The following is a 26,025-nucleotide window of genomic DNA, read 5'->3' as shown; positions in this document are numbered from 1 at the left end:
AAATAGTCCAATAGCACATAGCAATAGTAGCCGGAGGACAGAGATGCACTGTGTATTGTACATACATAATCGTAGAATGACGTCAGAGCTCAGACGGAAGAATAACGAGGAAACCTGTACAGTCATGTCATTCTTGTTGATAAAATTTAAACTTAATATGTATAGGAATACAACACTTAATAGCGTGCTTCTGTCAGTAAGGATTTAGACATTTTGGGCTAAGTTGGGGACTTTATCGTTTGTCGCTTAGGTATGTCATTAATTTCCTGCATAAATATTTTATTTGTTTGAGTGCATTTATTTCTTTACCACGCGATTAGTCGACGTATTTTTTTAAGTGGCCCTGTTTTCGTTAAATTGAAGAGAATTCTTAAAGTCTCAATAAAACTTGTTATCAGTTCATTACGACCCTGATGGAGCTGATGGCGTATTTATAGGATCAGTAAAGTACCTATTAGGATAGGTATAGGCTAGGTATTTCGTTGTTAACGTTTTAACGACCTGCAATAGTGTTTCGTGCTAAGTACTGTTAGCACATAGCTATGCCAAACATTCTACAGGTCTCAGAAATACGTATAAGGAAGTAGGCGCCTAGTTCACTTAACTTCTAGGAAACGTATAAGTTAGGAGTTGAGTTGTGTTAGAGGCACACTCAAACGTTCGTACAAAACCCCAAGAACTTACCTATAGCGGCTATAGCCTACAATGCATGGAGGTTGGATCACTCGGCAAGTTGCCGCCATTTCAGCGAGACGATGAAAAGAGATGGTATTATATCGTGTCGTCACTCGCTCTCATTGTATTCCTTACTTGGTTTTCGTTTTACATTTCGAGCTTTTAGTGAGGAGCGTGCGAGATATCGATAAACAAGAATATTTATACCTATTGTGATTAAAAAATTTTATCATTGATATTCGACAAAAGTTGATTTTGCAATGTGATTATAAAATCGTTATATTGTATGACTTATCAAAGATCATATTTACAATATCAAAACTGCATCCTTCATGTTGTCTTAACTTTCAACATCACATACTTTTTCTATAAAATCTACGACGCGAGTTTTTAAGTTAAGAAATTTAAAAACTTCAATCTAAAAGCGGTTAGTGTAATTTGCAAGTCACTGAAAACAAGTTTTTGTCGAGTGCATAAGATTTATCGACAGGTTTGTCCCCTGCCTAGCGCAGGCTCGTGTACCGGCCGGCAGCGGCGGCGCGCGGCGCGCTGCATGATGTCATTCATCAGCACACACTCACACATCGGACTCCGTGTGACTTGGTCGTGTCGTGTTGACCCGCGCGCCTGTTTACATTCTGTACACAGTGACTTCACGGCGTACACCGTGTCTGTGATTTAATTTATTATTTATATTAGCTTGCTCTTAGATAGTTCAAAGTCAAACATGGCCAACAACAGGGCTGCTAAGTCTGGATTTGCCGCGGAGGCTCAGAGAAAGGTAAGTTTTGAACTTAGATCATTTCAATGAGAGTTATTAACCGCCCATATTCTGTAGTTCGGTTTTATTCTATAGTGTGTGATGTGGGAGTGGTTCTACGTAAACAGATCGTGTAGCCCGGCTAGATTATTGATTTGGGATGCTGTGAGGTCCAGAATTGTGTTACAAGGACTCAGCCGTGACCTACTTATGGGAACAGATGGCGCGACTATAACATGAGAAGTATGGGACAGATGTTCATGAATATTTCATGTAACCATGACCAGTACAAGCTAATCCCTTTACTTATGCATTAACAGCTTCATGTGAAATGCGAATGCTGAATCCGCAAGTCCAGGTTTACCCTTTTGGGGTCAACATTTTATTACCTGCCTTCGCAAGTCCCCATTAGCATTACAATCAATAATGCAGGCAGTCCCGTGCTTCGGATTTAAAATCAAGTACTTAATCACACACGTGGTACTTGCATCGTACACTAATACTAGCTTACCAAATAATGTAAATAACGCAATGATAAACACGATTATCAAACGAATGATGCATTATTATGATAATTGTTGTTCTCAATGCGAGCCGTTGAAGCGACGGATTAAAAACGTTTACAAAAATAATGATTGTATTGTAGTTACGGCTAGTTTCTTCTGTGTATCCAATTGGATTATTGCTTTTAGTTCATAAATCGGTTTTGTTACAAAAAGTAGGTATGTACGAAATGATATTTCATTTTTAGGCAGTTTCTTGAATTCGGTACCACGGTACTTTAAACAGGACTGAAATATGAGGTTTCAGGCCTGAGTAAAGTACAAGCAAATTCGCTTGATAATTGGAACCCTAGATATAAATCAATGATGTTTAATAAAAGTGCAATTCTATCTACATTCCAAGGAAATTTGAAGTGAATACCTTGTATACAAATGGCTTGGTTTAGCATTTAAATACGAGTGACGGATAGCCGCATCACATGTTTGCATTGAAGCAAGGTTAAAGATGAATCATTTATTAAAATATACTTAAAAACACTAGACGGTATCCATTCTCGTTGTCACTTTAATGTCAATGTTTGCTTACCATTAAAACATCGAGATTCGACCGTCGCCTTTAATAATTAAGCAATTTATTTTATCATCTATTGTGACATCTACAAAGAGCGCTTCGTAATCATCATACTAACTTAAAATTGTCGTTAAAATTATGGTAACGTGTTTGAACCGTTCAGATGTATCTCGGGTTTAATAATAAACTTCACAAATAATAACTCGCATAGTTTTTACGTAGATTAAACAACGTATAGCACCTTAACGGTCAATGCTCTGCCATCCTTACGCTCTGCCAACCATGCCTCTGTCGTCTTGATAAATATTAATTTTGCCCATTTCCACTCAAGTTAAAGTTACCGTTGGACAATTACATTCCGTTAAAATTTGAATCTCGTTATTATTTCTGTCAGGACCCCTTTCTTCCTGCTAACGTACCAGGCGCGCATGTAGGTCAAGGAGGATCACTCAACACTGCATTTACAACCGGTTTGTGGCTCCCCGTGTAAGTGTAGGCAGGTGGAAGCAAAATGAAAGATTTTCTACCAAAATAATATTGACTCGGCTAATGAATACCAAAATGTATGTTTTCTGACTGACAAACAGGTACGTGACGCTATGCACCTTATCAGTATAACGAGTATGCAGGTCAAACGGATGGACGTTTATATGTATTAGTTACTCTCTTCTAATTACGGACTTACAGTTACAATAAGACTTCTAACACAACATTCTATATCCTCTGAATAGTTAATAATAGAAACCACAAAGTACCTGATTTCGGAATCATATAAGGCATTCGACATTAGTCACGAAATATGTAATAGATGGGACCCTCACGAATATGTTTTGCGAAACAGATGTTCAATAAGCTCAAAAGAGTTTACTTTATACTAATTCAACGAGACGATGACTCATATAAGGCTTGGGTCTGTTACAACACCGCACCACACCTAATAAGGTATGGCCTTTACGCAGGACTCATTTATATGGCTTAAATGCAGGCCACTTTCAACACAACCATATGTTCGAGATTGACACCTGACCAAATTTCTCTTTAAGAAGATAAGAAGAATAAAATCTATTTTTCTTGCAATCTGAAAATGAGTTGGTCTCATAGAAGGTGCACTCTCCTTTTCCCTTAGTCATTAACTTCCTGGAATAACAACATATTATTATGACGAAGAAACAATTGCAGTACACATAGATCTCTATGAAATCAAAAAAGAAGACAGTCCACACTACTTATAACAAATCTTAAATGCTATAAATCTACTTTTCGATCATAAATTGACACAAATGTATAAACACATGGTGGATTTATTAATCAATCCCGCACAGACGCTAATCCTAGCCACGTCCTTGCTGAAATTAACAAAAACTGACGGATCACATTACCACTTGTGTGGCCTGACTGGAAATATAATACTTCTAAATACTAATACTTCGCAAAACGCTGATTTAGTAGCTATAAGTTGTTGCTTGTAGTATAGTGCAATGTTAGCTACATTACCGCCTTCGAGGTACTTGAAATTATCCCCATTTTTGCAAATTAATACTGGTTGCATTGCATTGACCGCGCCTGACAGCGGCCTCGCACGGTGGCCCCATTCCTGTCTCCTTACATGTCGATGTTGGAGCCTTTGCTTACTGACGATGGCCCGAGACAGAATATTTAAACAGTTTATCATAAATTATATTAAGCATATCGTATAATTGATTAGCTGTAATATTCTTCGGTTGATCCAAAATGATTTCACAACATGAGGACTCCGTGCGTCAAAAGCCTGAAGCCGTTGACATTGAATCATAGTTATTTATGGCATCATACGTTTTTGTAACTACACCGTGTATGGCCGTATGGCGATTAGCAGTGAATGAACGCTTTAATATCATTACATTAGTATTGATATTCGCAATCTTATCCTTCTCGGCCTCGTTTTCCATCTGCCCATGTCCGGAGTGATCCTTAAAAGGAGGGGTCAAATGCGCAATGAATGAGTACTATTTAGACCATAGCATGACTTCATGTGGTAAATAATTAGAGAGCATTGTATTCATATCAGTGAAATTAGCTATTTTAGTTGCCAACCAACTGGCTTCCGTGGCTATCTAAACTAACCTAATTAAATAATTCACACAACGACCTTTTGTTTAGGTTGATAATAATGTTAACGAACGAGCTGATTAAATAAATTCAATAATGTTTTAGATAAATGTGCTGTTTAGTTCTAAATACGAAGAGAAAACAAATGCACGTCAATCAGATTAATTGGTGGACCCTTTAAACGCGTAGTGCACCAAAATAGTTGGAACGGACGTTGCATACAAGAAACAACTTCCTCGAACCTCGAACACAAATTAGATAACCCTGTAGAATATTAATGAAAGGGACTGGCTAGCTTGACCCCATCTACAACAAATTTAAATTCAGAAACTTTAATTACAAACCATAATAAGAGTGGAATACTACCGGCATGGTAACTAAATACAATGTATCTTTAAGCAACCGAAAACGAATCGTCTTTACAAAGCAGGTTGTGAGACACGGTTTTTTTTCTGTTACCGAAGTCTGGCATACCGGACTCTGAGTCACGTTTGAATCCTTCTCGTATTACGTCACCGGCATCGTGCGCAAGAGTTGTTTTTGGTTGTATACTATCTATTGTACTGGAAGATTCGGTTATTTCATCGTATTTATTACTAAATGTGTCATTATTCAAGGATATTGGTACTGGATTTGGCCCTGATGTCATTTTATGAACAGTCATTAAATAAGTACCTTTGTATCGATTACGTGGAGTACCGAAACTATTAATCATTTAATAATTCCAGTTACAAATTAGTCAGTAGTAAAATCATGAGCTTTCGACTAAATCATCAAATTATATTTTGCTTAGTGTATGTACCAGGTCCCTTTTTAATACGTTTACCGTACCTTAACCGTAAAAAATGTTGACAATGAAAACAATTATTTTACAGTTTTATCAATAATACGAAATAATATTGCTTAATATACAACAAAGCTATTGATAATTAAGATAGCTATTGGCACGTTTCATCTTCAATTATTTCATTATAGTCACGAAGAGAACTATCAGTCACAAAAATACTTAGCCAACATATTTTTACGATAATTAAAATTATCAAACAACACTCAAACAAAGTAAATTTCATTACGATGAAGTCTTGTTCCCGAATAGAAAGCATTGTGTCGTTTTTGCCAATAAGCACCTTATAATAGGATGGGATGTGAAGTTGGTCATAAAAATGGAAAATTGAAGTCTATTGCCAATTTCACCTGAGGGAAGTAATGGGAAATTTCTCCGAGGAATAGGGAAAAGACAAAATTCTGAATAAGAACGTACTTCGGCGAAACCCAGTCATGGTTCCTATAAAGACCGTGTCACTCGAAATAAATCGAAATAAAATTCCGAGTAAACAAAATACTATTCCAACAATAATTGTTTAGCTGATTTTACTATATTGTGTATCAAAAGTTTAATTTTAAATTATTTGAATTGCCTGCTATATGATTATTTTATTTATAGCGTTTCGGTGATTAATAATTAATGAACGGTGGCAAATGAAATGACTATTAAATTTTTTTGAAGGTATGTAAGACGATTTTCTTCTTAAATCTCTCAGTCAAAGAATAAAACATGAAAACAATACTTTTCACAAAAAACACATACTAAATTATCAACGAGTCTACTAACTGCTTACTTAGTAAACTTAATAGAGGCTCCTCTTTTCTCCGCAGTTATTTTTAATTACCTCGAAATAATAAAAATATAACGTAACAAACTGTCTAAACATTACCTTATCAGTATACAGCAGTTAAAACTATGTAATTAAATTATTTGTGATAAACACATTATAATTATGTAGCTACTTGGCTAAGCCAGGCCGCTGGTAAACGAGACTATATTAAACCATTCGCTCATTTCTTATCAATACGACCTTGACGGCCAGTCAGTTGATATTCGCTAATGCAAACATTGAAATGCCATTTCCCGTATAAGTTATATAACAACAATCCGACATTATTAAATTAAAGGTTATGGGATGCACATTTGCACATACTGTTTCAGATAACGTATCCAAAGGGACAAACTAAACTCCCTTTATTGCGGTTCTGCTGTCCAATCGCCTATTTGACCATACATCACCAGGCCGTGATGTATGGTCAGGTAGGCAATTGAAATTGTCATAGACAGTATTTCTGCTGGTACTCATTTTGTGCTACGTCTACCTCTAGCAGCACCTAGAGGTAACATGGAACAAATGAGTTACAGAAAAAAGGAATAGAACATAGAAAATACAACACCGTTCAAACAGGGCCCCAATTCTGCTATTTACAATGGCCGATGAATGAATGAAAATTGGCTCAAAACGATACTTTCGTGTTCTCTAAGCATTTTTCTTACACAATAATTGGAAATTTAGTATGGGATGGTTCACTCAAGGTAAATACAATGAATTTTCAATGAGGAGCTCATGGCTGTGCTATAACCGCATAAGTGATTCGATCACAGGTTAAGCTATGCTTGACGCGGTTGGTCCGTAGATGGGTGACCATCTTTGTCATAGCGAGTTCCTCCGTGTTTCGGAAGGCACGTTAAATTGTGGGTCCCGGCTGTTATTCCTACTTCTTTGACAGTCGTTACAGGTAGTCAGAAGCCATTCAGTCGGCCATTGTAAAGTAGCAGAATCGGGGCCCAGATCCTGTAGGCAAATATCATTCTCTTAAAATGCTGTTATTTCCTTACTCTATTGTTCTCAACCAATACAGAATTTTCCTAGTCGTCTGTATCACAATTGTGATTAAAATAGACGCGTTAACTATGACTAATTATTATGTTGTGCATACATGATTTATGTACATTATTATTAACGAATGACCACTTGTTGAGCTGTTCTATTGAATGGATTTCAACATAGTTTTAATAGGAACTTTGTACATGACCTACATATGAAATGATACTTTTGGGAATATACCAAACATTGTTTTATCAAAAAAACATAAAAGGATTAAATAGGTTTCTTTTTCAAAAATGGGTGAATCACTTTGATTTGTACCCGCATCGTATTCTTTAACATTGATCGTTAATAATAGTAGTAAAGTAATAGTTTATTTCTATTTGACTGTTCGTTCAAAAATATACACATCAAAAACGGATATTAGAAAGAAGCAATATTTCCTTACATCCGTTTTCGATAACCTACCAATAAAAATATATTTTAGTTGGGCAGAAAGCAGGAGCCTTCAAACAATGCATTAAATTATTTTTTTTTTATTCCCGTCAACAATTTTGTGTGATCGATTAATTATAAAATTATTACCGGCTGTTTACTTGTAGAAAGGCGTACTACAGTGTGTACATAACTGCCGATGTCGAAAGAAAACATGCTTTGTCATTAACTCGGTCCGATAGTGAGTGCCGTAAAAGGTGTCATACCATACTTTGCATATTGCAGTTCAACCAACTTATACAATATTCTCAGAAAATAAATTAAAAGATTTCTCTTTCCTGCAGTAACGCATTTCACACGTATAACGGCTTTAACATCAAAATGATACTTAACATGATAAAGGATTGTAAATCTTAATTCCTTAGCAATAAAGACGCTTGTAAAATGAATTAAAATTTATGTTGTATTGGGAAATAACATTAACAAGTAAAGCCGTTCGTTTACTTTAAAATGTGCATACGATGTAACAAGTGCGACGAATCGATTTGCGCTTGGATTACGTACAATTTTCACTGAGCATTGGGTAGCAATTTCTATGGTATTTATCAACATAAATAGTAGTAGTATCTACACAAGTAAAGAAATGGTATAGAAAAGAAGACCTTAAAAGTCTTTTCGAAAAGAAAAACCTTTTATTTGTTCGGCAAAGTTACATATTATTAAACAGAACTGTGATTAGAGCCTCCCGATAGTCAAAGTAATGCCTGCATTGGGAGACTTCGCTTTTTCATATCAACTATCATACATAACCTATAGTATAAATCTATGAAAACTATAGCATAACAGCATTTACTTTGCTATTTCGCCAAGTTGACATTACTGGAAGCTGTTCCATTACAAAAAAAAAACACATAAACAACTAAAACCTATTTTTAAATAATCTGTCATTTTATACTAAGTATTTATTCAGTAACAAAACTATGGCTGTCGACGACTATGCCATTGCCAAAAAACAATTAAGTACTTAACATTCTGGTGTTATCTAAAATGTATATGGCCTTCTTTTCTGCCATTTTGAACGTACGCGAATTGACCTAAATTATCTGGTTGTTGATTTACCTTGAGGGCTATTTACTTGTATTACATGATAATATAAGAATTAACAATTTATAGAAATTACGTGTTTTAAGGAAAATGTTTCTTATTTATATTAGGAGTCCGTTGCCTAACAGTGGATCATTTACTGGCCAGTTTTATACTACGGTGTGGCAAATTGATTAAGGTAAAATGTTATACAAAAGTAGATTCTACAGTATTAGTTACCTAATTTAGTATCCAATCTTATAAAGAGTTGTGAGGGCCGATACTTTTTCAGACATCCAGACATGGGTGTGTCGATTAACCTCTTTGGTTGTACAGGGTTGTCACCATTCTGACGCTATTTTTTAATTTCCGTCTTGAAGCAACTTGTTTTAACTGACCCTGGACTTATTCCACTATTAACTTCCACGAAAGAAAATTATGCATAAGTTTTTGGGAAAACTTATGCATAATTTTGAAGATAAAACTGATTTTATTATTCGTAGTAAATACTAATATATCTAATAACGTTTTTCGTCTAGACGGGAAATGACAGAGCTAATCGTTGCATCATAATGAAGGGGGAAAGCTTAATGGAAAAAGGTTGCAAATCAATTATTATGAGTCAAATATTTGATATTGAATTAACTCGGAGTGAAATACAACACTAATAAAACATGACGTGCAGGAAACTTGGTATATTCAATAATTTTTCAAATTGTTTGTTTCGACGATTCGACAACCCTACTTGTAGTTCAATTACTTAGGGTCTTTCAATAAAGTCTGGCTGAAGTTGATAAGCCCTCATGCCATAAACTAACCCTAACTACTGCGTACTAAGATGAGAATGGTTTAGAGTAAACGTAAAAGTGACAGTTTTACACTCGAGGTTTTATAGTCTTTGCTCTGAGGCGTTATTCAATAAAAATGATTAAAAGCCAAAATAAGAACATTTTGATCATTATTCAAAATTTTGTGTTCTTAACAAAACAGAAGTCTTAACTTCAACGTTAAGATTAAAAAATGTATTCACTTGTGTTAATATCTTCACTCTACAATCACTAAGACGTCTCAAAAGAATAGTCGCTTGATAATTTTTCTTCGGTCTCCAATCAACAGACCCGCCGAAATTCGCCCTTTCAAAAAAAGTACAACCTTCAGCCAACAAAGACTTAAGATATGCTTTTTTTGTTTACAGATCAACAGCAAATACAGCGAGGAGCTTGCACAGGAGTGCCTAGAATGGATACAGGCCATCATCGGTGAGCCAGAGAACACCTCTGGAGACATGGACAACTTCTACGAAGTGCTTAAAGACGGAACCATATTGTGCAAGTAAGTTGAAAAGAAAACGGCACAGCAAACTGCTAGGCTAAGCTGTAATTTTTTCTTTGCTAATAAATTGGAATCTAGGAACTTGTTGGTCACATACTAATAACTGCTTCTTCCTCTGTTTGTGAGGACGATTTACAACCTGGTATTGTTATTTTTTTTGACACAATTAGGCTTGACGCGGTTTAGGCACAGCCCACAAAAAATCTCAGATTCTTTACGATGTTTTCCTTCACTATTTTAGAAGGCAAAAATTATTTTGTAATACCCACAAAATTCGAAAAGACTACGCGCCGGGTTTTGGACCATTCACCTTGGATTTGTCGAGCGCTCCAACACAGCCATGTGCAACGACACAACCGAAAAAGCATTTTTTTCTTCGTCTTAAGAAACATGTAGAGAGAAACAGATATTTTAATCTTAAACATCAGTTACCTAAGTTTCTTTCTTGCATAAAGCCTGATACAGCTGCTAATCTAGTCGATCAAATGAACTCGTTATCTGATACAAGGAGGTCGCGACTTGACCTGGCGGTAACTGCAACATCAAACGGCTGCGTCACAGCTAATGGGGCACACTAAGATACAGTTCGTTTTATAATATAACTTTAAGCAACTCTTTCCGTTAAAAAAAAAACTTCAAACATAGTATGAAGGTATCTAGTTGGAGGACTAATATGAATCTTGTATAATCACAAGTTCTGCCGAAAACATTCACTATAATACTGTTCAACAATAATTACATTATCATCTTAATCAGGCCTTAATAGTCACTGCTGACCTCCCAAAATTATCTGTCAACATAAACTTGCGTAACATCGACTTATTTGTATAAACTTAATTCCAGGCTTGTAAACAACATTCAGCCGAACATGGTGAAGAAAGTAAACGTGTCCAAGATGGCGTTCAAATGTATGGAGAACATCAACGCTTTCCTCGAAGCCGCGAAAACGCTCGGCGTGCCGGCACAGGAAACCTTCCAGACAGTCGACTTGTGGGAGAGGCAAAACCTAAACTCGGTCGTCATTTGCCTGCAGTCACTTGGCCGAAAGGTAATTATTACTTAAAAGTTAACTTGTACTTAAATAAAAAAAAAATAACTGGAAAATAAAATTAGGAATCTACAAAAGGAATCGATTGCGAAAATGTTAAAAGGCTATGCAATGCTAGGATTTTATCGGGAAATAAAACCGTTGAAAAAAAGTCCTTTCCTCGTATTTATTTAGTTCTGACGGCTTCAATATGATATACTGACCTACATAAAATATATAACCAGTAACATAAAGTATATAAAAGGACAAAAATAAGTGTTAAACATACTTATACACTAATGCGGTCAATCCAATAAAATGTATCTTTAAATTAACCTCACAAGGTTATTTCAATGTACAATGACTTATAAGTCAAATTTGTCGTATAGCTTTGTAATGACGAGAACCTCGTGAAAGCAGAAAAAGAAAAACAATTGAAATATTTGGATTTAGCTCACGAGGTTGTCGACTTGTGGGAGGTGGACTCGGCAATCATTGTCCCGATAGTCGTAAGTGCCAATGGCTTAATAGCCAAGAGCCTCGATCAACATCTTCGGAGGCTCTCGTTGGGCGTCTGGGTCAAGGGTTTGATTCAGAAAGCGGTACTTCTGGACACGGCGCGCATCGTGAGGAGGTTCCTCTCTCTGGAGCCCTGACCACCGGCAGCTTGGGCCCTGTACCCGTTGCCGGTTGGACACTATTTTTTATATTTTTAAATGTATGTTGTTTTTTATATATATTTAAAAATGTAATTTATATGTATTTTAATGAAATAAAGGAAATAATAATAATAAAATAATAATAAATCATTTATTATCAGGTAACAAAGACCCATAGACATTTATAAAGGGACTGTACCCATATCACCTTATGCACCTAAAAAGGAACAATGGTTCGACAGAATGGTTATTATACAGAGTCCCAAAGTAATTCCCCTTAAAGAAATTTTACTAAACATGGGAAAACGTTAGCTACAAACTGTTTGCCAGCGTCTACCTTTTAAATACAATTTCATGGTTCATATCCAAGTAATTGACGGAACAAATGGCAATCAGCAATTAGGCGAGTAATTGTAAGTGCACGTCTATAACTTGAATTCGTTCAGTTTGGTCCAGTTTTAATGACGAGTTTAAAATCACTATCACTGTGTCAGACAATCCAAGTTATCATGCCTGCCTTCAATAAGTTCTTTAACTAGTTACTGGAAACGAGATAAGGAACAATCTCGATTCCATAGCAGCCGCATTCAAGAACAAAGCACAGGATGAAGACATTAGGTTTTATGATGCCTTTTTCATTGTCAAGCGGGATGTACAAACATTTTGGAACACCACTCTCCTAAGTTTCGTTCTTGCTTAAGGACATCAGCTCGTAAAAGGTCACGTAGTCATTCTATCCCTTACTTATTGTAACCTTTTTTAATTCCAGGCTGGAAACTACGGCAAGCCTTCGATAGGACCAAAGGAATCAGAGAAGAATGTGAGGAACTTCTCGGAGGAGCAGCTCAGGGCTGGACAGGGAGTCATCTCACTGCAGTACGGCTCCAACAAGGGAGCCACCCAGAGCGGCATTAACTTCGGCAACACGAGGCACATGTAAACGAGTCAGCCATGGCTTCGTTCAGCGGATACGAGTTTAGTCAGCACTGACAAGCAATGTTCAGTAATGACTCGGCTTCCTTAAACGCAATTTTTTTAATGGCTGACTTTTCATTACTGTAAATCTCCATGAATGACCAATTAAAAAAATAAAACACTGAATAACAAATATCTCGTAAATCCTTTTTAAATATCGGAGATAAATAAACAGTCGCCATCTTGCTTTTAAGCGCTTGAGCTCTCGTATCTGTTGAACACGCTAAGCATTGAAAGGTAGAACTACACGCCAATGCACGGCAACCAAATTGTTCTTAAAAATCTCGTTGTTGTTTCAATATGGCGTGCTGTCAATTTAGTTCTACCTAACCTGTATGTACACTCAGATCAGTGTTAATAGGAATGATTTTAATAAGAAAATTTTATATATTTCGACTCTTGGTGTTAGAATATAACCTATAAATCAACAACTATAGCAATTAAATTCTTGTTTTAATTAACAGCGTTGACTCTTTGACGTTAAATTACAAAAGTAATTAAAAATATGTAACATAATTAGGATAAAATTATTGACTGTGTTCTTGTTAAAATCATTCTTATGTTCACACGAATCGAATAATAAAATACATAGTGCAGTACTTATAGATTCAAATTACTTAATAATTTTAAATAGATGGAGTACTATAATTATCTCTTTTTGAATCTCTTTGGGTCCATCTGCAATTATCTACGTGTCTTAAATAAAGATTGACGATACGACTTGACGCAAAAACTTTTATAAAGACTAAGATATTGCAGTTTGAAATTTATACCTACCTTTTATCACTTCGAAAAATTCATTCCGAAATCATTCCACAATGTTTGTGCCGTTTATATCTAATTTATACTTAATAAGTTTAAGTCAGCTAGCATTTGATATTAACTGGTTGTTTTTAAGTTTACATTTTTTTTGTTTGCTTCACAATACATATATTTAGAAATGTGCCAATAACGTCGCACACACAACGTTCTTATTATAAAAAATGTTATTAAAACAGTACAATTATTAGAATTATAAATTCTTTTATAGTAATACTTGTGCCTTCGAGCTCCATAGGAGCTGAGAGACTATGTTTGAAAAGGTGTCTAACAACTTATGTATAATCGCTTTTGACTTTAAATCAGGGTTGCCCTTCTATTTTGTTTTATTTATTAAAAAAGAAATTAATCATTCCATATTTACTTGTCTAGTATGTTAGTACACACTGTGATTAATGATTTTATACTACATTCTATACCTATATTTTCATATAGTTACGTATATATTCTATGACGACGCGTAATTATAGTTGTGTAAGTTTCATGAAGTACTTAATACTTTATGGAAGTACGTAGATTAATAAAATTTAAGTAAACTAATTGTGTATTTAATTTTACCCTTATTTCACGTCACTCTACGACGTATTATGCAACACTATTACTTGAAGGGTTGTTTATGTCTCCGAGTATTAGGGTTCCTTACCCAAAAGGTAAAAATCGAACCCTATTACTGAGGCTTTTATACTCAGTCATTCATTATTATGTATCTCATGAGCAGTGACAGCTGGACAGTTAAAAGTTTCACAAATAATCGAAAATTTATGTCTCCTCTATCACAAAGATTAAGATCAAACAACTGTTGTTACGGTTCTACATCCGCATCCTAACCTTGTATTTCTATAGCCTATTTGTACGGAACTCTCTGCGGTTCTGATTCGCACTTGACCGGTTATTTAAAGACTAACCTACAGCCATCAAAGAGACCAACAAATTGTAGGTATATTCCGATTCAAATTATTTATTAGATGTCAGCCGTTGGTAACTTGAAATCCTATTTCTTATGCTTATAGTGTTCGCATCGTAAACAATACTCTCGACATGTAACGAGTCATGAATGTATATTTAATCGGAGGTCATGGATTAATTTGAATTTCATAGTTTCCGCATTGTCATGGGAAGGATAACTTGAAACTATTCTGCGCTATAAGCACAAGCAAAGCTAAACCGGGCGTTTGTTACATAACGTCATTAATCGTCTTTTTTTTAACTTCAGGTTGTAGACTACTGCGATTTTTGGTTGTCTCCAGAAATCTGCCAGGCTACCTATCAACACCTTATAAAGTTAGACTGAACTGTTACAGACATCTGTTTTCCCCAACGCAATGCATTAGGGAAACTATTCAAGAGACAAGAAACTCTGCAGACAAGAACCCATAACAACGCCTGGCCGTTTATTGTGAATAAACGATTTAGTGTTCCATGCAAAAGCTGTGATTACTTGCTACAATAATTTTAGTAGGCGTTTATTTGTTTTACAGAACACTAGGTATCACACAATTGGTCATAAAGGTTATAAAAACAATTGTAAGATAATCAATTTTCAGTGCTCGTACACTTACATACAGCCGACGGACATATGACCGACGGAGTCTACTGTTACTAACCACTATGACATCATGTAATTTAAACCATCTCTATCAACAAGAACTAATCTAATTAATAGCCTATTTCGAACACACGTAATTGATAAAAAGCTTTCGATAGCTGACGAGAGATAGGTAGGTAAACTAGGTAATGGAAAATTATGAAAATGGACTTTGTACTATGAAATACTCTAGGTCCATCGCATTAGTAATATAATCCCTAATAAGCTGTTCTAACAAGCTTTCCGATATTATAAAGCACTCTAGATGTGAACGGTATTTTTATCACATCTCTTCGCCTGTTCAAGTTAGACCCCGCATAGGTTTCTCTTGATGAAAATAAGACTATTGGAAAAATTACTTCTTACTTGCATCATTATTTAAATAAATGCATCATTATCCAAGTAAATGTGGAGAGTAGGTACAAAAACAGCATTCAACCGTAAAATCGTTTCGGATCTTCTTTGAGAAACAATATATTATCAACAGCAGTTGTACCTACATAATTATAATACAATCAACAAAACAAGGGTAGGCTAAGGTTATGTAAATAACATTTACTTCACAAAATAATTAAGGATGTAAGTATTATACATAAATATTAAATCGATGTTCTATACATATAAGAAACATAATATCGTTGGATTATAAAAAAAATAGGAGTTAAACTAATTAGTAGATATGTTTTAAAGGTCTGAAACAGCTGCGCATCGCTCGATTTAAATGTCTAATTATTTATATTCCTAAAACAAAAGAAACTTGCATAGTTACTACAATCGACTTTCTGATTATGTAGGGTCAAACTAGTTTCATCATTCAATGTAGTATGTTGGTCTTTTCTCTAATAACGAGAAAGAAACATTATAAAGATGTTTTTTTTTAAGCTTCAATGTTACCTTGATTTAAATAGCTCTCAGATTTAATTCTGATGCACTAAGTTACAGGACTTGGACAGGACAGGACTCAGCTGTAAGAATTTGAGTGACCTACATAATTACAAGTATTTATAGACGAATAAACCTACAAATACCCGAACATCTTTTTTCAATATTATTCGGTATTTAATTACAGAAAGTTTTCTCTAATTGTAATTATTCCGTTGTTATTATTGTTGCCTTGATACGAGGGCGATCATTAAAGTTATAATTATAACTTTCTTGGTCTTCAAGACATTTAAATCATCGTGGTTATCACGTGATGTTTATTACATTAATATACAGTCATACCCCCAACGGACTGTTATCATAAAGACTTCATTGTAGACAGGACATACGATAACCTTCTTCAAAATATATCTTTATACGCATGTATGTAGGTAGGTTACAGTGATAAAGTCGTCAGTTTTTTTTTGTTTAAATACTCCAATTAAAGTCTTAAACAAAATAACTTTATCAATAACATATTACGGTTTCCGAGAAATCATTGAATACTCTGGAGCCAACAATTTTTTTTTAAATTGCTTGGAATTAATTAATCACTTCAGTTAAAGTGCTAAAGAAGTTAAAAAACCCTATTCAAGAATAAGTAGAAGGAATTCTGTAACTGCAAGCAAAACGTAACATATTACAAATTATAGAATAAAAAAGGATTATTTTCTTCAAATGTATTTTCAATTTTGAACGCAATATAGGCGTATTGGTCATCACTTAGTACCTTCAGTGTCAAAAGGATGTCAATGTCAAATTTTCCAGAAATAGGTTAGTTCTCCTTTACACGGACCAAGCCGGCTTATGTCAGTAGAAGCAAAATCTAGGATTCTGATTGGTCAGGATTCGGCTGAAAATCAGCTGATATCTCAATTGGCACAATTTACAGACAAGAACAATCTAGATGTTTTCGGACTGAAATGTAAACATGTTTATGAAATTACTTTTCACGTTACTATCGGTGGATAATCTTATATCGGCATCTATTCGTCATTATAAAGACAGATATAACTGATAATTATATGTTGCACAATTGAAATATTGGCACAAATGTGCAATAAAAATGTTTGTGAGGTTAAGTATTTGGGACTAACATTGTTTAATAAAATGTCGCGAGCGGCGTCGACATTTTGTGGAAATGGATGGGCGATTGACACGACGCCAGAGCCGCCTGACTTGAACCGGTCCGATAGCGATGTAAGTGGCCCCCTGCGGTGTTGTTTGTCTCGATAATAATGCGTCCTCTATGACCTTATCAGGAATGGCGCGATTCCTCGGGCCAGTGTTTTTCCTAATATGAATTTACTCGTCAACGTCACCACAATACTTACCAGTATGCTTACGTATTAACGGTAAAGTTAAATTGTGCATTATTTACAAAATTAACATACTTACTCCATAGTTTTTGTTTACACTATTATCTTTCAGTATCAGGTTGATTATTATTTATAATTCTTATTGAAAGTCAATCAATCAATCACACATACTTTTTTTCTATCATGCTTCTGTGTACCACACACTAAATATAAAATTTTGAAACTCTTGGAAAAAGCATGTCTGCATTGGTTAGTAAAAGTAAATTATGTAATTCAGATACAAGCTGAATGGAGCAACAATGATTTTTTAAATATAATGAGTACCTACTTCAATATTTTATATTAAGCAATGTTAAGCAAGCTAATATGTATATTATATCCACAATTCTATATACTATTGACCATGGTATATTAAAACTGATAAGAGCAATGAATGTGCTCAACAGTCTTGTGTTGGTGACCCTTGATCTGTTGTATTTGCTTAGACCGTTTTAATGATTTCATTATCAGACCATATTTGAACAGTAGTTCAATTGTCTTTATTATAATAATTAGGGATGATACTTTTATATATATATATTTTATACATGATGATACAATTTACATATTAACAACAATATTACTAACTGTAGTTCTTGTTTTGTTATCATGTATTTTATTAATTCTAGACTAAAATTGGTCCTTTTGTTCATATTGGTTGTCCTCTTGGGACACTGGCCCGGTCCTTTCAGTTTTAGTCTAACTTAATGTGTGTATAAAGGATTGAACTATGCATAAGCTGCTGAAAAGCATATTACAAAATAACGTTACTTTAGAAATTCAATTCAATTCAACTGCAGTATTTGTTTGGCTATTGAAACCTTAATTTCCATTAAGTTACACAATACTTCTAATATTCCTAATAGAATAGAATACCAGTTTCATAATTTAAAGTTAGTACAATAAGGTGTAATAGGATACGGCATCACTCAATATTGAATCTGGAATTAAACATGCAATGAGCTACATAATTAGCGATGACTTCCGAACCAAGCCCTGTATTAGCCTACATTAACATCATTTGTTTTCGTGCAAACAACTTAGTATTTCATTCATTTAATCATAATTTAAGTTTAATATCATTTTTCAGTCATAAAGTATCCAAAAAAAAGTATGAATTTTTATTTAAAAGGATTAAAAGCAAAAAGAAGCAGTCTATCGTCCAAACCTTGACTGGATATTTCCTTCACAAAAAGTAAATAAAATAAACAAGTAAACATTTTCTAACAGTTTGGCACGTCAAACTGTTAATTAAAAAAAAACTCGCCTTATGGAATTTAATCCTTGTGTTAAATTGAATGTTGTGGGGAATATTAAAAACATTTAATTTACATACACCAAGACATCCAATATAGGTAATACATGCTTCTTATTACCTCTATATTCAAACAGTAGGTATTGCAGCTGTTATTTTTGTCAAATGACCGTAATCACGTCATAAGCATGTTTGTTGATCGATACGAGACCCCACCGAAACGATTATCAAGTAATTAATCACGAAGCAAATGAATTAACTACGCAAGTTATTTATTTAGATACTTGTTATTCACATTTGCTATCGGAATATATGGGCGTATACTAATATTATCAATAATTATAATGTCACTTTGATAATTGTTGCACTAGCGTTTCTGCGTAGATACCTACCTACTTGTAAATCTATAAATACCCCCGCACTAGCCTAATTTATTTATTTATACTTTAGTACTTATTGACGTCGATTCAAAAGTGTTGTGATTTTTTTCGTGCTGTACTGTGCTTTGTGATGGTTAAAGAATTAAACTTTGTTGTGGGTGATTTTCTCTCCGTAAGTGTTTATTATTTATTTATAACTAATATCTGCCCAAAAAATTGCTGTATGTAGCTTACTTAAAATTTGACTCAAAACCAAATTATTAATTTTATAATTAGTGCCAGTAATTGGTATCTTTAAAGTCATCCGCATGGACGCATGGACAGTGCCATTATCCTTGTTAGTGGCGACCCTACGTTATCAGAGCGACTCATTACCCCCTAGTCAGTAGGCACGGATACTTATTATCATGTGGGGTGGACGAGCGCGACCTTCCACCTCGGTCACCCGCGATGCCCACGTCCCCCGTCTGCCGCTGATAACACCATATATAAATGAACGACACTTATCGCCTCGCATGTACTAGCTCAGTTAACGCTCATCAAGCTATCAGTGCGCTCGTATTCTTAACATATTATTCTTCAACTAAGTTTTCCCGCGTAATCTTGTTGCTGTTCAGTTATCTCAGTCCTCATGGCTAAGTTCGTTGACCGTGATTTTCTTTCTCCCTACTAAGTTCTCTCTGTGTGACTCTAAGTGGACTCTATAAAAGTGCTACAAAACCCCTGTGAACGTCGTTTTTGCAGGATCAAAGTTTCTTTTAAAATTTACAGTGGCATTAGCATACATGCATTACTCGAGCGCTGTATTGCAAAAAATGACCATTGCTTTGAAATACCGCATCAACCCTATCTACTATTCAGACTATTCGGATACGATCTAGGATCATACCAAAAGCTATTTAAGTTTAAAAGTTCTTTGTGCCATTGGCTATTTCAATTTGAATACTACAAGTTCGGAATCTACTCTAAAGACATCACCTGACAAAGGATCAGTTTCCATCTAAAAAGAAGGAATTGAATATATACCAGAATGGATATTGTGGCAAACGTAAGAATCTTTGCTCTATTTTATAAAGTTCGATTTTATCACGAAGTTAACTCACTTGCGACTCGTGTGAGGGTCAGAGTGTATCTGCATGGCGTTGATTACACGAGCCTTTATATTAACCAAGATAAAATTGTTTACAGTACCACCCGGTGTTCAAAGCATTTCTCGCGGGCTCTTTCTCCGGAACATTCAGCACTATACTGTTCCAGCCGCTTGACTTAGTGAAGACCCGCCTGCAGAACCCGAGCCAACATGTTGTTGCGGCGACTGTCAAGTAAGTAGAACTAGAATGATTCCACGAATTACCTTCATAATCTCTGATGCACTCTCAATTTAAGCAGTTCAAGTTCTGTTCATCTGATTTAGACAATCTAAAAAGTTCTTAGCAACTATGTAAGTTTCTATAAGAAAATTTCAGAGGTAGGAGGCTTGTCGAAAATTCCAGAAACAAAAAGCCGGTACTTATTACCTACTAGAGCTAGTAACAGATTACACAATATCTTGTTGCGATGGTGCTAGCGTAGGTACGATGAATGGCCAACGCCTGATTATTAATTTTGTTTATTAATTACTATAGGTACATTAGATAATTCCGTAATTACTGTTAACATTGAACATATCCTTAACATTGACATTGATAGTGTCTCGCCAAATCAACAATCGTCTCGTAATGATTGGATAATAGATATTATTTGCTTCCTTAAACTGCTAATGATTCATTAACATTTTCCGCGGTCGCTAAAGTTTATATTTTATCTTCTTCAGTATAATAGTTACTGATAATGGTTTTCTTAAGTTCTGTAATTAGTTATTTCAAATCTAATTAGATAGCCCCAGGGCAGATCAAGTTGCTATCTTTAATGATTTTCGCGGGGGAACAAAGCTTTCTCTATTTATCATACCTACATTATCACTAGAAGACTAAACAGAGACTTATATTAAATCTAGATCGATTCTAGGAACTATTCCCGCTAGATTCCAGACATCTTTGATCAATGGAACAACTTTCAGTCTTTTGTCCGTCCATAAAATACCCATTAGAGATCATAACTAACTCCACTTATCAGACCATACCTTGCATTTTATATCCTGCATATCACGTTCAGTTTCCACAATTCTAAACATCATTTTTTTGCTTACAGCAGCCGAATCCAACCCGGGATGATGACAATCTTCTCGAACATCATCAGACAGGATCAAATAGTGGGTCTGTGGAGGGGCATGGTGCCATCCATCGCACGCTGCGTGCCAGGGGTCGGCATCTACTTCTCATCCCTGCAATGGTTGAAATCCAAGATGGGGAAGACGAATGGCGACCTCGGAGCCTTGGAAGCCGTCACGCTGGGAGTCGTAGCTAGGACCATGAGCGGTGTGGCTCTGATACCCATTACTGTGATAAAGACTAGGTGAGAAATCATCTAAAATTGTTTAATGTGTAGTACAACCAATGAAACATTCTAAATAGATGCTGAAAAATTGAGTTAAACTATAATATACAAATATTTACGTATGGTATTTAGGGAGACCATATTAAGGTTCAACAAAACAGGCAACTACCTTTCTTATCATCAATATTGATGTTAAATGTATATAAGTTTATCGTTTCTACCATTCGATTAAAAAATAAAGTTCGATTGCGATAAAATCTATAAAAAAAAGAAAAATATTTTTTGACCGTGTACTATTTTTTTATCTTGGATTTTTCCATGATATAAAACTGATCGCCTGATAATTGTTGTAGGCTTGTCTTTTTCTGACGTCAAATGAAAGATATGCACACCTTTTGTTATTCAGCAATGTGCAATCGTTTAATGCGATCTAAATATGATTATATGTTCATTGTCCTCACTGTATGTTAATATCCGATTAGAATTGCGTATCGCAAGTAACATTAAATCATGTCATCAAGTCAGAGGTCACTCTGCTAACAATGGTTAAGTTCTGGCACAAACCAAGGGGCTACTGCGCTGTAATGTTAATTAAGTATAAATATGTTAATTTTTCATTCAAACGATTTTTGCTACGTAAAAGGCAGTACCTACCATAAGAAATTGCGTGCTGAATCATTTCGAATACACTTAACTTCTAGTTTACGAAACATTTCAATTAATAATTATCAATTTTTAATTTATTTCTTCAGATACGAGTCTGGAGTGTACAAATACAACAGTCTGGGTGGTGCATTGAAGGCCATTTACAAAGCGGAGGGAATCCGCGGCTTGTCGTGTGGGTTAGGACCAACCTTAGCTAGAGACGCGCCTTTCTCTGGACTGTACCTCATGTTCTACTCGCAAACCAAACAAGCTGTGCCTAAAGGTAAGAAATTAGTCCTTTTGGTCCTTTTATACAATAAATTAAGATTTTGGTCCTTAGATCCGGATAGGATTAACATAATTTTTTCGTTATCAGTGGCTGTCTTACGACAATTTACCCAATATTTCATCATACATGGCAAAACCTTATATCGCAGTCAAAAAATAGGTTAATTATCTACAATTCTATGTCATATGAAACTATCTGATAAGTTTATCAAAACTTCGACGCGTAGTTACAGACTTAAACGTTCAATGTATAAATAAGTGTTGTAGGTACATAGACTTTGGAAAGTCAATATGTTCCTAATTCCCCAATACAGTCTACACTAGATAATGACTAATAAATAATTGATTACGTTAAGAACACATACTAAATTATTTGTATTAGTTACTTAATAACGTATAGAATGCTAAAACGGTATTTTTACAACGATAAGATCACGCCATACCTACTTATTTGTCATAAAATAATTAGATTTTATCTTAGATAGTATTTATCTTGTTTTTCATCGATTAAAAACGTCAGCACATGTTTTTCATTATAAACAACTTTTAAATAGCTTTTTTTTAAACATGACTTTTTATAAAATAAAGACATTCATTTATTATGTTGTGAAAATATATTCACCTTGGTTATAGCCAAGAGTCACAACTATATTTATAAGTAGAGGGTCAAGTTATATTGCTTACTAAAGGAGTCAAATCGTAGAATAATAAATAATTGCCAAAAAAATCTATCGACAGTATTTTCTTGGTCTAAGTTTTTTAACTAACTTTGATGACGCATTTCCCACTTAGATACGTAGTTTCTTATTATGCCTACGTATATAACTAAAGCTTATATTTAGATTTAAATAAAAATATTTATTCAAATCGTTCGACAAAATACGTAGTCTTAATGTTTAATAAACAGTGCATGACGTATTGAAATTAGTTACGCATCGATACAGTATTATCATTTGTAGATAACAAACATGCATTAGTAGAACGTTTCATACATAACGTTCCCTCTATGTTTTGCAAACGTGACACACAATCTTTAAACATGAGACCATGCTAATGGTGTAGGTATAATTAATTATATCAATCAATAAAATTCGCCTATGTAGATGTGTGTTCATAGTAACGACATGATTGTGTACTTAGTTTCTTAGGTACAGCTAAAATAAAATGCTGGTCCTTCGTCCCACATTTTTCTTTTTTTAAGGAACTTTTTTTCGATTTTGTTTTTTTATAGATTAATCATGAGTAAACATTATTATTTAAATTCAGTATCTACATAGTAGAACACAGACTTGTAGCTTCCTTTAAACCAAATAATCCTTTGCCTACAATAACAAGAAAAAAAACCTTTTAAAACTAATAATATATTTTCTTTGTCGTACAGAATGGATGCAGTCTCCCAGTGCAGCGAGTGTGGTACACTTCAGCTGCGGGATCGTGGCAGGAATAGCGGCGTCCCTCGCCACCAACCCGGCCGATGTGCTGAAAACTAAGATGCAGCTGTACCCGCACAAGTTCCCGAATGCGTTCAGTGCAGCCGTACACATACAACAGGTAAGAATTACATGTTCTAATATTATACTAGTTTCTGTCCACAGTCAAAGTAAAACTTACCTTAATACACGGCAATAAGGTGACTTTTTGCTAGTTAAGATTTTTCTTTTAATTCAATGGTTAGTTAGAATGTAGCTTGGTGTCCAATCTTATAACAAGAAACACTCTTCTTGTTCTCCTTCGTTGATCTTTAGTACCGGCGAAAATTGTGATTTTTGTAGAAGCAGTTTGGCTTCGACTTTTTATTATTGTAATAATAGTATAGTATATTAATTTGAAAACATAAATACCTACTTCATTAAATTATATCTGTATCGGAAATTCGTTTTAAACTTAGTGTTAAAGGTTCGTGATCTTGATAAGTAAATATGTCTCTAATTGGCATTTAATTTGGAACGCGCGAAGTTTTTTAATACTTGAAGCAGGTATAATAATATACAGACGAGGCCGATGTCAATATATTATCGATATTGACTTTTTTAATCGATTGACTCAACCTTTACATAGGTTATCTTGAAAACATACATATATGGATATTTTAGTTAGGTCCTGGTTTAATATATGTTTAGGTTTATTATTTTGTCAATGCCTTCCTCACAATATTTAAAGTTCTTACCAATAAATACCTACCTACATAAATATAGGTATATATTTAGTGTAGATAAGATAGAATAACATAATTAGAGAACTTTCTGGATCCCTGATTAGAATGTACCTACTTAATATTGATAACATTTTTTCATAGTTAATCGTATATTTTCCTTGGTTACAGACATACGGCATAAAGGGTTACTTCAAAGGTGCGGTACCGAGAATGCTGCGACGCACATTAATGGCGGCAATGGCATGGACCGTCTTCGAAGAGATCACAAGATCGATCGGTTTAAAATGAGATTAATTATTAATCGTAATCTCAATAATTGTGATATTATTATTTGGGGAAGCACTGGGGTCCTACCAGCATAATGTGCCACTGTTCCAGTTGTGGAACAGAGATGGCGCTCTACAAGGCGTAGTGTTGTCTCTATCCCTCAGCTGCTACGGTGTTACGTTGACGTGGTGGTAGGCCCCCTACCATTATCTTATGTTCCTAGATACTTCATCTGCCTATAATCGAATATTGTACGCTTTAAGTTTATTTATCAGTTTGTTCTTTGTTCTTAAGTATTTTTGATTTGTAATCGTTTTCATATTTACTTTGTTAGACAATTTTATTTAGATAGCACTTTATTATGTAGACTAGAGGGAGATTTTAGACTATTTTTGATGTTTTAGTATTTACAGTACAGCTGTTTTGCAGACCATTTTTGATATTTATTTTGTTTTGTGCTCTGATAACTGATATAATAAGATAAAATGTACTAAGTCGCGTGTATGTCAATTATAAACTTACACGGACTAAAATATTTTCTTATAACAAATGTAAAAATACTGAATTCCTACGGGTTTATCGTAGCTTCATAAAATAGTCAACGGATATAACTTTGTACAGTAAATTCAACTCATCTTCACTCGTGTCGTCATGTGTGTGTACCGGTGTAAATATACAGTGATGTTGTGTACTAATACAGCTTTCGTGTGCTACTCACACAAAATAAAGCTTTAAAAATAAACAGTCGCTGTCAATCACACGCACACATAGTGTCGCGAGTAAATGAGTTGAAGTTAACGGTCAGATTTTGAAAAACGTACTGTTTATAACAATAGACTAAAACCAATAGATATTTTCTATTAACCATTAAGTTTTTATTGTTAGACATATCAGTGCCATTTTTTATTCTTTGCATTTGCCGCCTTGTCAAAGTTATATCCGCCATCTTTAAAATGTGAAATGTCAAAATGGTCTGATAACATGTATCTGATTTAGTTTATTTAAGTGTACAGTATACCAATGTACCTATATTGATTTTATTTTAAATAAATAAAAAAAACTTATACACATTTTTTTTGTTTCTTTGCCTCTTTTATTTAGCTATGGATGGCAAGCAAAGGCATCCCTTTCATTCATCCACTCTCATTCATCAA

General features: G+C 34.6%; 2 protein-coding genes across 4 annotated transcripts; both read left to right on the top strand.

The window, feature by feature from the left end:
• Window positions 1–1,238: 1,238 nt before the first annotated feature.
• LOC113494779 (myophilin) lies at window positions 1,239–14,121 on the top strand. Its single transcript, XM_026873244.1, has 4 exons — window positions 1,239–1,456; window positions 9,965–10,101; window positions 10,945–11,149; window positions 12,557–14,121. The coding sequence occupies exons 1-4, from the start codon at window positions 1,403–1,405 to the stop codon at window positions 12,725–12,727; spliced, it is 567 nt and encodes a 188-aa protein (XP_026729045.1). The 5' UTR covers window positions 1,239–1,402; the 3' UTR covers window positions 12,728–14,121.
• Window positions 14,122–16,983: 2,862 nt separating this feature from the next.
• LOC113494756 (mitochondrial glycine transporter B-like) lies at window positions 16,984–25,942 on the top strand. 3 transcript variants are annotated; one of them, XM_026873208.1, is made up of 6 exons: window positions 16,984–17,287; window positions 20,269–20,402; window positions 21,271–21,534; window positions 22,269–22,444; window positions 23,831–24,000; window positions 24,773–25,942. In XM_026873208.1, the coding sequence occupies exons 1-6, from the start codon at window positions 17,141–17,143 to the stop codon at window positions 24,890–24,892; spliced, it is 1,011 nt and encodes a 336-aa protein (XP_026729009.1). In that variant the 5' UTR covers window positions 16,984–17,140; the 3' UTR covers window positions 24,893–25,942. The 3 variants fall into 3 exon arrangements, with proteins under 3 accessions (XP_026729009.1, XP_026729010.1, XP_026729011.1); XM_026873209.1 differs by lacking the exon at window positions 16,984–17,287 and adding an exon at window positions 18,853–19,252; XM_026873210.1 differs by lacking the exon at window positions 16,984–17,287 and adding an exon at window positions 19,335–20,128.
• Window positions 25,943–26,025: the final 83 nt, after the last annotated feature.

This window comes from Trichoplusia ni, chromosome 6 (genome assembly GCF_003590095.1).
Source record: "Trichoplusia ni isolate ovarian cell line Hi5 chromosome 6, tn1, whole genome shotgun sequence".
Classification (NCBI taxonomy): Eukaryota; Metazoa; Arthropoda; class Insecta; order Lepidoptera; family Noctuidae; genus Trichoplusia; species Trichoplusia ni.
The sequence above is the reverse complement of the archived record's forward strand: the minus strand, read 5'-3'. Positions and strand labels throughout refer to the sequence as shown.